Here is a 14,240-nt window from a genome sequence, read left to right as displayed (position 1 = left end):
GCTAAAAAGTGCTGACCTCATTGCTGCGAACTGCAGTGAGCGTGCAGCTTACATAACAACACGGGCAGGTAAACAGCGGGCGAATGTAGCGGCGAAGAAACAAACAACATCTGAAACGTTTACCTTTCGTTTTCGTACAGTGAACCTTTTATTAGTCCGGCTCTGATTTAAAGTAGAAACCACTCTACAAGATCTCCTCTTTACAAAAAACTTCTTATATACACTACAGTGCTGACAGTTAAAAATCGCAGGAACCAAATAGAAAATAAAAACACACGCCGACTCCTTGAGATAAATAAACTCTGTGAAAACACCAGTCTCGGTTTTTTCATTCCTTAATTTTTGTAACATTTGTACAAAAAAATATATGAGCTCCTGTCAGTTATTGATTTTTTTTTCTGAAACCCCCAAAGAAAGCGTTTAAAAAAAAAAAAAAAAAAAGCTGCAGACTGCCTTGTAACTGGCATCAAGTGCTTAATTATCACCTCCTTCTTTCCAAAGCCATGCAGCCGAAGAGTTCTGTTGGTGAAATGAAGTCCAAGAAGGATAATAATAATAATATTAATAATAATAATGATGACGGAGCCCGAGCCATCCGCTCCTACCGACCGACAGAGCAAATATTTCGGAGGCTCCAGAGTCACGTTTTAAGGCTAAGTACTCATTTTCCAGTGAAAAGTGGAAGAAACTGTGACCCCTCCCTCAGCGTGAGCGTGGAGGAGCTCCTCTCTGCATGGCTCCGGACCATCACGTGGTTCACAGTTGAGGACAGGCACTGGGGAAATGTGGGCTACATAAGCAGTACTGACAGTCTAGACGTCCGGACGACGGCCTCGAATTTCGGTTTCGACAATCCAACCGGTCGGGTTTGATGGGCGGTCGCTCGATCGACATGTGGGTTTGCTGCTGATGAGATTTAAGATCGCTGTCTCCTGAGGGGCGCCGAGCAGCGTCGCCAGCGTCGTTTGGTCGATTTGTGATCGGTTGAGAGGAGGTCGTGGCCCGCGGCGTCCTCTGAGGTCAACGATCGGGTGATGAAAAACCATCAAAATAATTTTTTTTTTTAACAACACGTCTTTTTGCGACGATAATTTAACACTGACTTTATTTCCACGGGTGTCAATTTTCCGACGCTACCTTGACGTCCAGCGCGACAGGTTGTTACAGACCATTTAACAGGAAAGATTCGGGATATTTCTGTTTATTTTTTCTGCAAACGGTATGGGATGGAAACTTATCCCGTTCCGTGTTTGCTGACATCGTATCCGATCGCTCAAATCATTTATCCGTGTTCCAAAGTGCGGCGGTGAGTCGCATCTGCTGAAACAACTCTTCCCGTTGGGTTTTCCTTCATCGGTCGTAATTTAGTCGTGATCAAAATGAGGAGGGCTGGATTCGGGATAAATGTATCAAAATGACGCTGGTTCTTGCGCGATAATTATTTGGAAGGCGAGGCGAAGGTTTTGTTTCCCAAGTTTAGCGTTTTAAAAAAAAAAAGATCCCAAATGTAGCTGGGAAAGGTGATAATCTGGTGATTTACCAAATCAGATGAAGCCGATCAAGAATCCCGTACATTCCAAAGTCCTTGAAAATCAGGAGGCCGCGGGTTTGCTGACAAACTACAATCTAGCTTCTAAAGTGAGAGGCAGCTTCTTGGCTTCCATGATCAGGTGACTCCGGTACAGCATCCGATGCCGCGCCACGAGGAACGCGGCGGAAAGTCCGTCAGATTCCACCCAGTGCTACAGTTTCTTAAAATATCATTCCGGAGCAGGAAAACACTTGATTAGAAACATCACTCGGATGCTTTTTAAAAAGAAAAAGGATTGAAAGGCAGTGACTCCTCCGCAGACTCTTTTCACGACTGGCTTTGTATCAGTAGCTTTGAAATGTTAATAAATACGTGGCTGCACACACGAGCCAGCTGTTTGTTTGTTTTTTGTTTGTTGTTTTTTTTTTTGCAGTTTTGAATTCAGCAGATTATTGCAGAGCATCACTGCTCGAAATACAATGTACGGGACGAGTACTGCAGTGTATCGGTACGATATACCGGAGCGAAACATCGTAGAACAAAATGGTTTGACCGCGCAGTGTTTCCGAGAAAAAAAAAACAAAAAAAAAAAAAAACAGCTCTGGGCACAAAGAGTGTACTAAATAGAAAATAAAAAAAAAATAATAAAAAAAAAAATAAAGAAATGGAAGCATTAGCTGCAAGTTTCACAAAACAGGCCAAAACATCCGACCCTTTCAAATAAATATCTGCTGAGATTCACCTGTTCCTTCGGGGAGGAGGTGGACGCCACCTGACGCTGAGACCCGCCGCTGAATCCTCGAGCGTTTACGTATCCGAGGAACGGAAACGGGCTGTCCGGCGGTCCGAGTACGAGCGTCCTTTGCCGGGGGGGGAGGATACCGTGTTCTGGCCGAGCCGCTCCGCCGCCTCCTTTTTACAGTTTCACGATAAAAACCCGGACACGTACGGTCGTCGAGAAACGGCGTCGATATGTACAAAAAAAAAAACCTCCTACAAGACCTGCCTCCGCTCCTCCTCATGCTGCGGAGGGGGGGAGTGCACGCAGGGCGCCGGCTGGGGGGGGAGCGGCGGGGGGAGCGGGGGGCGGCGGCGGCGGCGGCGGCGACTCGGACGAGGCGGGGGGAGGCGGCGGGGGCGGGAAGGAAGGGGCGAGCGGGGCTTGGTACTGCGGCTGTAACGGGTAGGGGCCGGGGACGGGCTGGACGAAGGGCTGGGAGGGGAGGAAGGGGTGGGAGGCGTAGTGCGGGTGCCGGGGGGGGAAGAAGGTCTTGGCGTGGGGGGCGAACTGATGCGGGTGCGGCGGGAGCGGCCGGGAGGTCTGCGGGACGCCCAGCGGGGACGGCGACATCTGGGCGTAGTAAGGCTGGGAGCGGGAGGGGAGCTCGGCCTGGTGCTGGGGGTGCAGGTGGAGCGGGCCCAGGTGGAAGGGGGAGCCGGGGAGGGGTCTGTGGGGGAGGTGGGAGCGCGACAGGAGGGGGGAGTAGGGCGGGGGGAGCATCTGGGGGAGGCGGTGGTGGTGCTGGGGGGCGTATTGCTGCATGTAGTGTCCTTGCCTGGACTCGGACGCCGTCCTGCAGGAGGAGGGGTCGGCGGCGTGAGTCCATTTTTCGGGGCGCCCGTGCGTCCGTGTGTCGCCGCGCGGGTGCGCGTGGCCGTCCGCGGCATCTTGCGGGACGTGCGGCGGCGTCCGCGCGTCTGACGGGACGTCGGGCCTCCGGCGTGGGGAGTCTTTTCGACAGGGGGGGCGCGGCGGGGAAGACAAAAGGGCGTCGGTGGAGGGGAGGTGCGTCGAGGCGGGGCTGGTCAGGGGTGAAGACGAGCAGCCGGGTGGTGAAGAAAGAGAGAACGGAGCAGGAGAGGAGGAGGAGGAGGAGGAGGAGGAGGAGGAGGTCGGAGGTGGAGCGGCAGCGGCGGCGGCGTGACGCACGGCCGCCGCCGGGGATGGAGAGGCGGAGGAAGACTTGGAGGGGGAAGGAGAACTGGGGGACTGGGGTGTAGAAGAACCTTTGCTGGAAGACAAACTTTTGCTTTCTGGGTGATGGTGGTGGTGGTGGTGATGGTGGTGGTGCTGTTTGGATGACGGTTTTGGTTTTGCATCCTGAGGAGGATGAAGAGGTGCAGGAGGGCTCAGAGGTAATTTATTCTTGCAGGGGGAAGGCGCCGGAAGTTCTGCCTTCGCCTTGGTCTTGGGCGAGCCCTGAGGCCGGGGTCGCTCCCCGACCTTCTCCTCCTCCCTGATCCTCCCGACGCTCGCCTCCGACTCGGAGGAAGGCCGCGAGCGCTGCGGCTGAGGAAGAGCGCGATGCTCCTCCTTCACCTTGACGTCTGGAATCATCTCGCTCTCGTCCTCCTCCTCCTCCTTCACCCTCTCCGGCGCTCCTTTCGTATCTCCCTCTTCCTTCGGCGCTATCTCCTTCTCCTCCTCTTCCTCTTTCACCTCGTCCTCCTTCCCCTCCTGGTGGTACTGCCGCAGGCGGACATGCCACGCCAGGCTGCACACGGCGGACACCGTCTTGAACTGGTGGACGACGTTGCGCGGGATGAAGTAGACGTCGTCGTGACACAGGCGTATGCGGGCGTAGCGGATTCCCTCTCGACGCAGCTGGTTGAGTTTGGCGTCGTCCACCCACTGCACGCACTGCCGTCACACAACAGAGGGAAAGGAGAAGTTAAAGACGCTTTGGAAGATCTGCGACCGCTTTAGAAGACCGACGTCACGTTTAAATAAGTCACGACCTCGTCTTCTGGCGACGGGCGGGTTTGCGCGGGGGATTCTATCATCGCAGGTCCTTCCTTTAACCCCGGTTTGTGCGGAACGAGCGATATTTTAACATTTTAACGCATCACGGGAGCCTTTCAATGGTCTTCTAACGGGCTGCTAGTTTCTGCAAATGTAAAAACCTACTTTTTAAAAACCTGAGGTATGGAAACACAGATAAATGAATGCCTCCTCAGCAGAAGGAGGATTAGGCCAAGTCTCTTTTCTCAATTCGTTAATCTATTCATAAATAAATAACGCTCGATGCAGCGGTTTTGTGATCGGAGCCCAGATATCGCGATAAAACGCGAGGTGTCGCGTTCGTGAAGAACGAGGAGACGTGGTTGTCAGTGAGATACGGTGACGGAGAGCGTCGTCCTGGAGGTGTTTTACGTAGATTTGTTGCGGCTTCGCTCCGTCCGTAAATAGAGTTTAGACATAAACAGCAAAGTTTGCAGGTTACATCTAGGAATAATAATATATCCTTGAACCTGGAGCAGCAGGCTGGGCTGCCGTCCACCAGCGCCAGCGAGCAGTTCGGAGTTCAGTGTCTCGCACAACAACACTTGGAGACAGGGAGCTAAACGAATTACACTTCATTAAATACACTTAAAATCCACTTAATGAATCCAGTTTACCTCGCTACGTTCTCTTTTATTATGTACTATAATTCAATTTTTTTTTATACTTTATTTGTTATTTATAAAGTCAATTTTTCCTCATTTAAAAACACATCACAAAACCGGGGGGCTGGAATGGCTTAATAGCGTTTATATTCATTTCAGTGGGGAAATTAAATATATAATACTCGCACAGGGAGTTACGAGCTCCGTCACGGAGCCAATTGCACTCGTAAGTCGGGGTATTAATGTAAATATGAAACCACAGAACTTTTAATCCAGCATGTGTCCTTTTTTTTTTTTTTTTTTTTTAAAACTCCCAGCTTTTTCATGAGGCTGTTTATTTTTTGCCTTTTTTCCCCTGGATGTCCCTCATCCCTCCAGGGTCTTGTGGTAAAAGGATAATTCCTCTCTTTGAACCAAAACGCTGCAGCTCGGACGGACAAAACAAAGGCAACGAGTTCAGTTTTGGTCCAGAAGAGGGCGGCATCCATCACCGGCCCGCATCGACTCAACACCTCAGCGGTTCCTGTTATAATAATCGCGTTATGATCATTTGTGATTGGAAATCACTCTGGCGCGTGTGTGTGTGTGTGTGAGAGTGATGTAACACCTGAGACAGCGGCGGTTCATAAAGGTCCAACTGCAGCCTCTGGACGATGTAAGGGAAGTCAGCGGCGTGGAAACACACGACATCTTTGGTTACGCGAGGAGGCTCCGATCTGCGGGATTGCGGAGGGTTAGGGATCATCGTTGGGGGACGAACGGCGTAAATAAAAGCGTGAGCGTATTTGCCGGGATCCCTGCCCACCCGTCTCCGAAGCAAACGGCCTTCAGCACTCCGACCGCCGCCGTGGTCTGGCGCTCGAAACCCTGGCCGATGTGGTCGGCGTGAGCCCGAGTTCTGTCCTCAAACAGCATTTCTCTGGGCTCGCTGGTCCTGGGCAGCGACTGCAGGAGGTTCTTCACCTCGTTGGTGGAGCTGCGGCGGGACAGACAGAATTATTCCTTTCGCAGGAAGGACGGGTGGAGATTCTTTCTGGCTGGATTTCTACGATAACGGAACGACTGAAGGTGAAATTGTGCGCTTCTGCAGCGGCGCAGCGACGCTCCGGGCACGCCGTGTCTGCTGCTATTGTTGACTGGGATGGTTAAGTGACAGAAACCAGATGCCTCAGTATGGAGGACACAAAAAAAAAAGAAAGAGAGAATATGTTAGAAGTACCACGTGTGGCACAAAATAGACGATCCGTTACTGCCGACGCCAACAAATGTAGAGTCCAGGTGTTGGAATTGATGCAGAAACACCCAAGATTTGCAGTTTATTTTCCCCCCTAACAATTGCAATGATACAATACGGTGTTGCATTCACGTCTATTTGGATATAATTACTGCCCTGCCTTATTGAAACGTCTTTTTTTACTCGTCATCTGGTGACGTCGTTGTGTTTTTACATCAAAATGTAAAATTTCCTCTCACTCCCTCATTCCTCTAACTTCCCCGAATCAGCTACGTGGATTAAAACAAACATCGGAAACGTCTTTAAAACATCTACTGATGACAGTTTCCTTTTAATCCACTTCCCTAATGTTGAAATATATGCAATGTTTTGTTGTTTCTTTCCCCCCCGGGGGCTCCCGGGGAGGCATAAAAGCATAAAAATGAGTGGAATTATCATACAATAGAAGCACTGCAGTCAGCTCACCACTGGATCAGTGACTCACACTGAAACTGCAGTCGGATTCAAACAAGAGCATAAACACACTCGGAGAGGATCCTTCGAGAGTGTGTATAAACAGACAGAATAGCAGCGAGTCTAGCCTCTGCTCGACACTGGATTGTGCATTCATTCATTGAGAGATAAGGGAAGGAGGGGGGTAGGAGCTGGTGGAAGAGAAAGAAAGCAACAGGGGGAACACACACACACACACACACACACACACACACACACAAAGAAGGCAGCTCGGTGTATCCATGCAGGCTGAAAGAAACGAGTGTCAAACCGGGGAAGCTGCAAAGTGAAACAGTGAAAAGGAGACTGTAATGGATGGGCCGCTGAAGGTGCAAATCTGGAGCGATATTTGAAGTCGGTGTCGGGAGCGCGGCCGCGAGCGCGGAACTGTCTCTGCCCCGTATCGCCGAGACGGATCCCTGGCCATTTATTGGCAAATAAAACCGGGGGGGGGGGGGGGGTGATGAGGAGATGCAGGCGTGGAGGGGTGAAGCTATAAAAGGAGCAAGGAGGGGAGGAGCGGTGGAAGGAGAAGAGGGACCGAGGGGGACCGGCTTCCGACGGTAGCGTGTCGGCGTGCATCCAAAAGCCGCGACACGGCCAGGACAATGCGCTTCCACGTTAGCGCTCTGGGCTAACCTCCGGCTCCGCGGGCTGGCTGAACTGTTGAATTTGCACTCTCAGATAAGCGTAAACACGAGACGAACGCTCGACCCGCCGTCGGGAGAACAAGCGGCTGCATTTAAGTTGAAATAAAAAGACAAGAGATCTCTCACATCAAAACCGCAAGCCGGGAGAAACAGAAAGCGGCCGGCTGCCAGCAATCCCGGGGTGAAACAAACAGCGACCTCCTCCGCAGACGTCCGCGGGGAATTACTGAGTGAAAGCAGGTGGAGGCTGCGGAGTCATTTACCCGTGTTGGGATCTCCTGAATGCATCCCGGCTATGAGCTTATTTATCAGATTATTTCGACTGCGAGCAGCGGAGCGGCCACGCGGACGGCCGCTAAATGGAAAACCGCGACAGGCGGCTTAACTTGTCATTGGAGGAGTTTTAACGAATCCGCAAATTGCACGCGGGGGAAACGCGCTTTTTGCCGATAATAACAAAGCGACTGAGAAAACGAGGTCGACAAAAACGCGGGCGCCGGAGGACGCGCTTTGGAAAAATGACTTAAACAACTAATCCTCAATTGAAACTGCCAAAGGCCATTCTCCGCCAATACATTTATCATTTCGGTTCTTGCTGTGCGACATCTCGCCGAGAGCCAACGGGCCCTCGGTGGACCCGCCTTGGCAGCTGCCGACGTTCATTATGTGAATCCGAGCACCACCGGCACATTCAACGTCGGGCCGCCGCTGCGTGTGCAACTGGTGTGGGACGATGCCGCCGCCGCCGCCACCATGCAATTACTGCAAATCCTTGGAAGCGCCGTGCTCTTTTGACAACGGCTGAAATTTCTGGGGTTTATTTTGATCATCTGGCCACTGTAATCACGCCGACTTCTCAGACTGAGAGTCTCGCTGCTGTCGGAGACGCTTGACCTTTTCACTGAAACCACCCAGAAAAGGAGCGGCCCGGGGAGGAGATGGTCCCTGTGCACGATGCATGGCTTCTTTTTTTTATTTTTATTTTTTGAAAATCTGCAGACGCTGTACCGCTGGAAAAAAAAAAAGACGTTCTTCTCGTCAGATTTGTTTTCGCTACATGCAAACAGACACGTGAAAATACCAGCTCCGGAAAGCCTTTGTGCGGCTGAAAATAACGGAGCGTTAAAATAAATAATCTGAGAGCAGGAAAGACGAGGGAAATGGAGACGGACAAAGCAGAAGGCATGAGAGGAGAGGAGAGGAACAGGGCTGGAAATGAACCATGCAGGTTGCTGTGGATTGAGAATCCTGGAAAACACAATTAAGTTCCCCTTTCTGTGATACGTAGCAATTTGACCAATAACTACCGCCCTGTGTTTTCGCTTGGTACAGCCTTCTGCATCCTAAAGGAAAACGATCCAGCTGTTAACACCAGCGCTTCTGACAGTCAGCGCTTACACCAGACGCGCTATTGACGGACAATTCCCCAAACACCGTTTGGAGGCGCCGCGTTTTGGCCCAGGCGGAGCGCGAGCGAGCAGCATGTTGCGCGTGCTGATGAAGGGGGACTTCGACGACGAGACGGAGCGCAGCAATCTTTGGATTATATCGGAGAAAGCAAAGGGAACAACAACTGCTATTTAAAATGAATGCAATCAGCAGGAATGGGTCAGAAATAAATGCCGCACAGATGGAATGCATGTGTGAGTGTGTGTGTGTGTGTGTGCACGCTGTCCTATGTGAAGTAGTGTCTGATGTGGGCTCTATTAACATAAAGATGATCTCATCTGAGTGGTGAGCCACATACTGCTAACCCGCACACAAACACATGGATGTCTCTGCCCCTTTCACAGTTTCCCTTTGGTTGTGTGTGTGTGTGTGTGTGTGTGTGTGTGATATTGTGACAGAGATAAACAGAGAGGGTGTAATTGCCTCATCCAGCACTGCACAGCTACAACAAAGCTTCATGCTGCTACCACAGCTGCTGCTGCTTTAAAGTGTGTGTGTGTTTTATGTTTTTTATAACCAGTTTTCATGGGCTGCGCAGAAAGCACAAAGGCGGGCAAGATAAATAAGTGTCACACACAAACACACACACACACACACACACAGCTCACGACAGTGAGACTTGTAGCATCTCTATAAAACACTACCTCTCCGTCTCATCGTCGTCCTTCCGGTGCATCTGGACTGGACTGATCCGTGCACGGTGCACTGTGCACTGTGCAGTACAGTAAGTGAGTGTACTAATGGGCTCACCGTTTTCTTTTAAAAGGTGACTTTGGTATGTCGGCTACAGGAATCATCTGCTCTCCCGGTCTGACCCACATTATGGGACCGTCGTCGCTCTCGGTGGGATTCATCTGCCTGAGACTGGAGAGCGTTCCCCATGGAAGGGTCCGCTGCGGCCATTCAGAAAGGGGACAATCAAAACAGCACGTTAGTCAATTTAGCGTCATTTGTTTACCAACAGTTGCCTTGAGAAAAGAGCAGACACCCCCGGACCCCCGCGCCCTCGCCCGAGAAAACCCCAGAGATATTGCGGAATCAGAACCGGATCCCACGACGGCGCGGGAGCGCCAGAGGATGTGTATCTTTTGATTTTCGGCAGAGAGCGCCGCTCCCCCACGTTGCCAGCAGATTTTAAGTGTCAACACGGAGCAGTAAACAGAAGTAACTTGTCACTTCACCGCAGGAGAGGCAGTTAGCGACGTTTGGGCTCGGGCCCTGCACAAACATCTTCAAGGAGAAGCCGAATCTGGAATCAGTGTTGTTGACGCACAATGTCAATGCTGTTGGTTGCGAACCGCTGAGAATTTTGTTTTCGCGGTAGTTCAGAGTCAGACGTCTAGGGAATGATTGCTAGAAATACACCGCTATATATTGACAGATTTTGCAACATATGAATGCATAATACATGCATTTAATTTATAAAGGGAGCAGGGCAACGCTCTGCCGTCACTGGGGAAAAAAAAAAACAAAAAAAAAAACTACACTCTGATCCAACAAGTATTCTAGTATTGTGTGCCAACACATATATTTCTTTCTTTTTCTTTTTTTTCTTTAAAAAAATGGGTCATGCGATAATGATGTAACGGAGGTAAGGAGACTCTCGGTCACTGTTTGGTTCCTGGCTTTTTTAAAAAAATATCAGTTTTATGAATTTCAGAGTTTCTGAGGCTGATTTTCTGAAGATGCATGACTTCATCTGCTTGTGTCTGTGGAAACATCACCCAAATAAACTTGTGTTGCTGTGTGGGCAGTGGGACCCAGTACAATAGAGGGATTGCAGATGTGCCACCATCTTGGTTCTGTTTTGAAATGGGTAAACAGGGTGGGAGGTGGGGAGTCCGCAAATAATGTGTTTGCACGGTTGTGCTGGCACGCCCTCCAGTGTCAGAGTATGAGAAGCAACGTAGTCCCTCGCGTTGAAAAAAACCCCCAGTGAAAATGAAATACAATGTACATATTCCTGCAAGGTTTGCATTTAAGTCCTGTCAGTGCGCTAAAATATTGTAAACGTCTTGAGCTGCTTCGTGTTTGTCGCAAACACGTGAAAAACAAAGCCTTAGCCTAACGGCGTTTCAGCGCGTTGTTAGTCAGTATGATATAATGCGTCTGGGTTATCGTGCTCGTGCACCCATTCTGTGGCCGTTAAACATTTACGGCCATTCATCACGTCCGCAACGCCGTTTTAGACTCACCTTCAGGAAGGGCGACTCTTCCAGCATGCCAAGGAATTCTGGGAAATAATTGCCGACCTCTTCGTCCACAGCTCCCACCAGGCTGATCTGTCTCATTGCTCCTGCTCTGTATGTACCATGACTGTAGGTTTTCTTCACCTGCGAACGCAAGATAAACATTACACAATGATATATAAGGGTAACGCTGGAAGCCACGGCTGTGGAGGAACACTGGTTGTTAGATAACGGTTCTGCCCCCAGACAGAGCGGTGGATTAATAACCGGGAATCTGCGGTGCAACTTGGATCTTCAATGTTTAAAGGGGAAATATTCATAACACAAGCCGGGCGATAGTAAGCTCAAAAAATATGAATATTTATATCAATATTACCGTATATCATGCGTATGTTTTCGAATCCGGCTGTCAAACTAGTTTGCAACCACCAGCGTATAACGATAAATCCTAAGAGCCACGTCCCAAATCCCAGACCTCCAGCTAAATAAGCAAAGCTAACCAGAAGTTTACTTTTTTGCGTGTAATCAAAAGCGATATGACTGATTCAGTGACGGACCGAAAAAAATATCACTTCCGCGGAACTGCAGGAGGGGGAAAAAAAAACAACAGAACAGCTATAGGCCAGAGCGTTAGATATGAGCGACGGGGAGATTTTTGATTAAACCGCCGAGCAAACTTGGATGCTCATGAATAAAAAATGACTGCTGTTTTTGACCCGACGACCTTTGAACCAGCAGCGCGTGTGCACCCTCTCCTTAAAAATCATATGCATGATTTCGACTTATTTGAATTTCTTTCACATGCAATTAAATTATAGGTTTTTAATTGTAGTGCATACATGTTAAAATTGTGCTACGGTTGCTACTTGCTATTTTTAAGATTACAAAATTCCTATTTCATGTGTGTGTGTGTGTGTGTGTGCTTAGACGGCTGCTCTTCACTTGGCTGACAGAGCACCGGGTGTGTTTGTGTGTTTTGGCCTTCGACAGTGCGCCATGTGTGCCGGTGTGGTCGGAGAGCTGGATCTCCCGGGACCACGTTGACTTAGCATAAACCACTGAAGTGACAAAGTTTTCAGAAAAACATCAAGAGGGACGTTGAGGGAGCAGCTGACAGGCGGTGACAAAACAACCCCCGTCGTTTTGTGCAGGTGTGTGTGTTTGTGTGTGAGAGATCGGCCACAGAGCTTGGTCAGTTAGGGTGAGAGTAAAGTTAAATATGTGCGGTACAGATTTTTTTTCCAGTTAATATCACTACAATAATCAGTGCACAAATATGTGTGTGTGTTTTGGCCAGAGATTTGGCTACACACCAGTCTGTTGTGAGTCACCACTTAACAACTAGGCAGAGATAAAGCGAGAGAAGGGAGGCGGGTACAAGATGGACCAGAGGGAGGAGAGTACGAGGACGCAGAGGACAGAGAGGGATTCCGATGAAGGAGGGCGGTGGGAGGTGGAGAAGGGAAAAGTTGAAAAGGGCATCGAGGGAGAGGGAACAAAAAAAAAAAACAAGACCAGGGGATAAGGAGAAGAAATACCAAGAAATAGAAACAGAGGGTGAGCGGTTGAGGACGATAGAACATGACCGGGAGTTCTGGGTAGTAAAATCTCGCATGCTCGGGTTTCAAAAGAACAACCGAGATTCTCGAAAAGTGGATTTTTCCATATATACTGCTCAAAAAAAACAATGTAACTCCAAGTCAGTCGTACTGGTGTGAAATCAAACTGTCCACTTAGAAAACAACACTGATTCATTTGGACTCGTTTTAAGGACATTACATCCGAGTTGGATCAGCCTGTTGTGTGTTTTTTCACTTTCATTTTGATTCCAGACCTCCATTGTTTCGTAAATTTGATTCCCATTGATCATTTTTGTGTGATTTTGTTGTCAGCACATTCAACTACGCGAAGAACAAAGTATTTAATAAGACTATTGCATTCATTCAGATCTAGGATGTGTTATTTTAGAGTTCCCTTTATTTTTTCGAGCAGTGTATAAAGGGTGTTCTTCTGCACGAGAGAGGAGTAAAACCGTCTAAATATTGTGACTCCAATTCTACCCTTATCACTCGTCCCGAGAAATCAAAGTTTGACGTGGGAAAGAGACCGGAGGAAGAGATAGAAGTGAAGCGGGGCACCGCGAAGTGGAAAAAGACGCCTGAAGGCTCTCAGGTGAGCTCTAGAGCAAGACGGTAAACGTCCGAACAGCTGCTCTGTGGACAATTAAACGAAAGTATGGATTCCGGCTGCTCTTGTGACTTTGGCTTTTGTGTGGGTTGTGTGCTGGAGCGATTCCCCCGTGGCGATGTTGTTAATGGGGGTGTATTCTTGCTCTGGTTATTTAATAACCGGTAGTACTCAAAAGGAATCACGAAACTTGGCAAAAGTAAAAAAAAAAAACAGAACCCAAACAACACCAAAGTGATCTCCATCATCAAGTATTGTGTTTTGAATGCGTGCCATGTCTCGGTGACTAAGACAGCGCTAAGTATTTTAGCAATACGGGACAACTCGGGACAGAATTAACAAGCATCTTCATTATCCATGACTATTCAAGGTTAAGAGGGAATTAACAATACAGTCATCTCAGGATAAAAGGCTCACCGGTCCAGACACTTGATAGATCTTTACTCGGCAAAGAAAGGGAGCAAACGGCTAACTAGAAGGTTTTAATCTCATGTGTGACAGTTGAGGGTAAAAGAAATGTCGCAAGTATAAAACATAAGCTGTTTTTGATTTCCAACGCCGTTCACAAGATACTCTCTCTAATTCGTAGATCATTTCTTATTTCTCCGCGGAGATGACTTTCTGGATTTTCAAAACGTACGGTGCCCGATCACGGTTTCATCGACTTGACGGAGCCCAATTTTTTCCAGCAACACAATACATATTGTCATATTGTGCATGATCACGCCGCATATCTCTCTCAAAGGTAGAATTCTGGTGTTGACTGTCAGTCAAAATGCAAAGATGTTTAACCTTCAGGTACATAGAAAACAACAGTGATCAGTGGATACTGGCTGATAATCAATTCACAATCTCACCATAAGTCTTTTAACAAACAAATGTGCACATATTCAGAGTAAGATGCAAGTGCAAAAGGACATATTTTAGAACCACCGGTGCAAGGATTAACACTCCATGGGAGTACAATGATTTGAGAGAGGTGTAAACAGCAGGGCATTGACCAGCTAAGCCGTCTGGCTGCGCACGTGAGTATTTCTTTGGCTCATTTTACTGCTTTGTCCATCGCACCTGCGAAACCCAGGCGGCGGGATGACGACAGCTCGAAGCTTTGATTCACACCC

General features: G+C 48.9%; 1 protein-coding gene across 1 annotated transcript in view; it reads right to left on the bottom strand.

Annotated features, from left to right (window-relative positions):
• Positions 1 to 124: 124 nt before the first annotated feature.
• The window catches only part of LOC147234302 (uncharacterized), a 34,118-nt gene continuing 20,002 nt past the window's right edge, over positions 125 to 14,240 (bottom strand). Inside the window, exons 5-9 of the mRNA XM_086147195.1 lie at positions 10,939 to 11,076; positions 9,494 to 9,636; positions 5,724 to 5,894; positions 5,526 to 5,634; positions 125 to 4,172 (exon numbers count right to left, since the gene is read on the bottom strand). Of these exons, the coding sequence (XP_086003321.1) occupies positions 2,550 to 4,172; positions 5,526 to 5,634; positions 5,724 to 5,894; positions 9,494 to 9,636; positions 10,939 to 11,076 (2,184 nt within the window). The 3' untranslated portion in view covers positions 125 to 2,549. The remainder of the gene's footprint in view (positions 4,173 to 5,525; positions 5,635 to 5,723; positions 5,895 to 9,493; positions 9,637 to 10,938; positions 11,077 to 14,240) is intronic.

The sequence above is a fragment of the Fistularia commersonii genome, chromosome 5, assembly GCF_037954325.1.
Source record: "Fistularia commersonii isolate RoL2024-O1a breed Wild chromosome 5, RoL_Fcom_v1.0, whole genome shotgun sequence".
NCBI classification, from domain to species: domain Eukaryota; kingdom Metazoa; phylum Chordata; class Actinopteri; order Syngnathiformes; family Fistulariidae; genus Fistularia; species Fistularia commersonii.
This window is presented reverse-complemented; position numbering and strand designations above follow the sequence as displayed.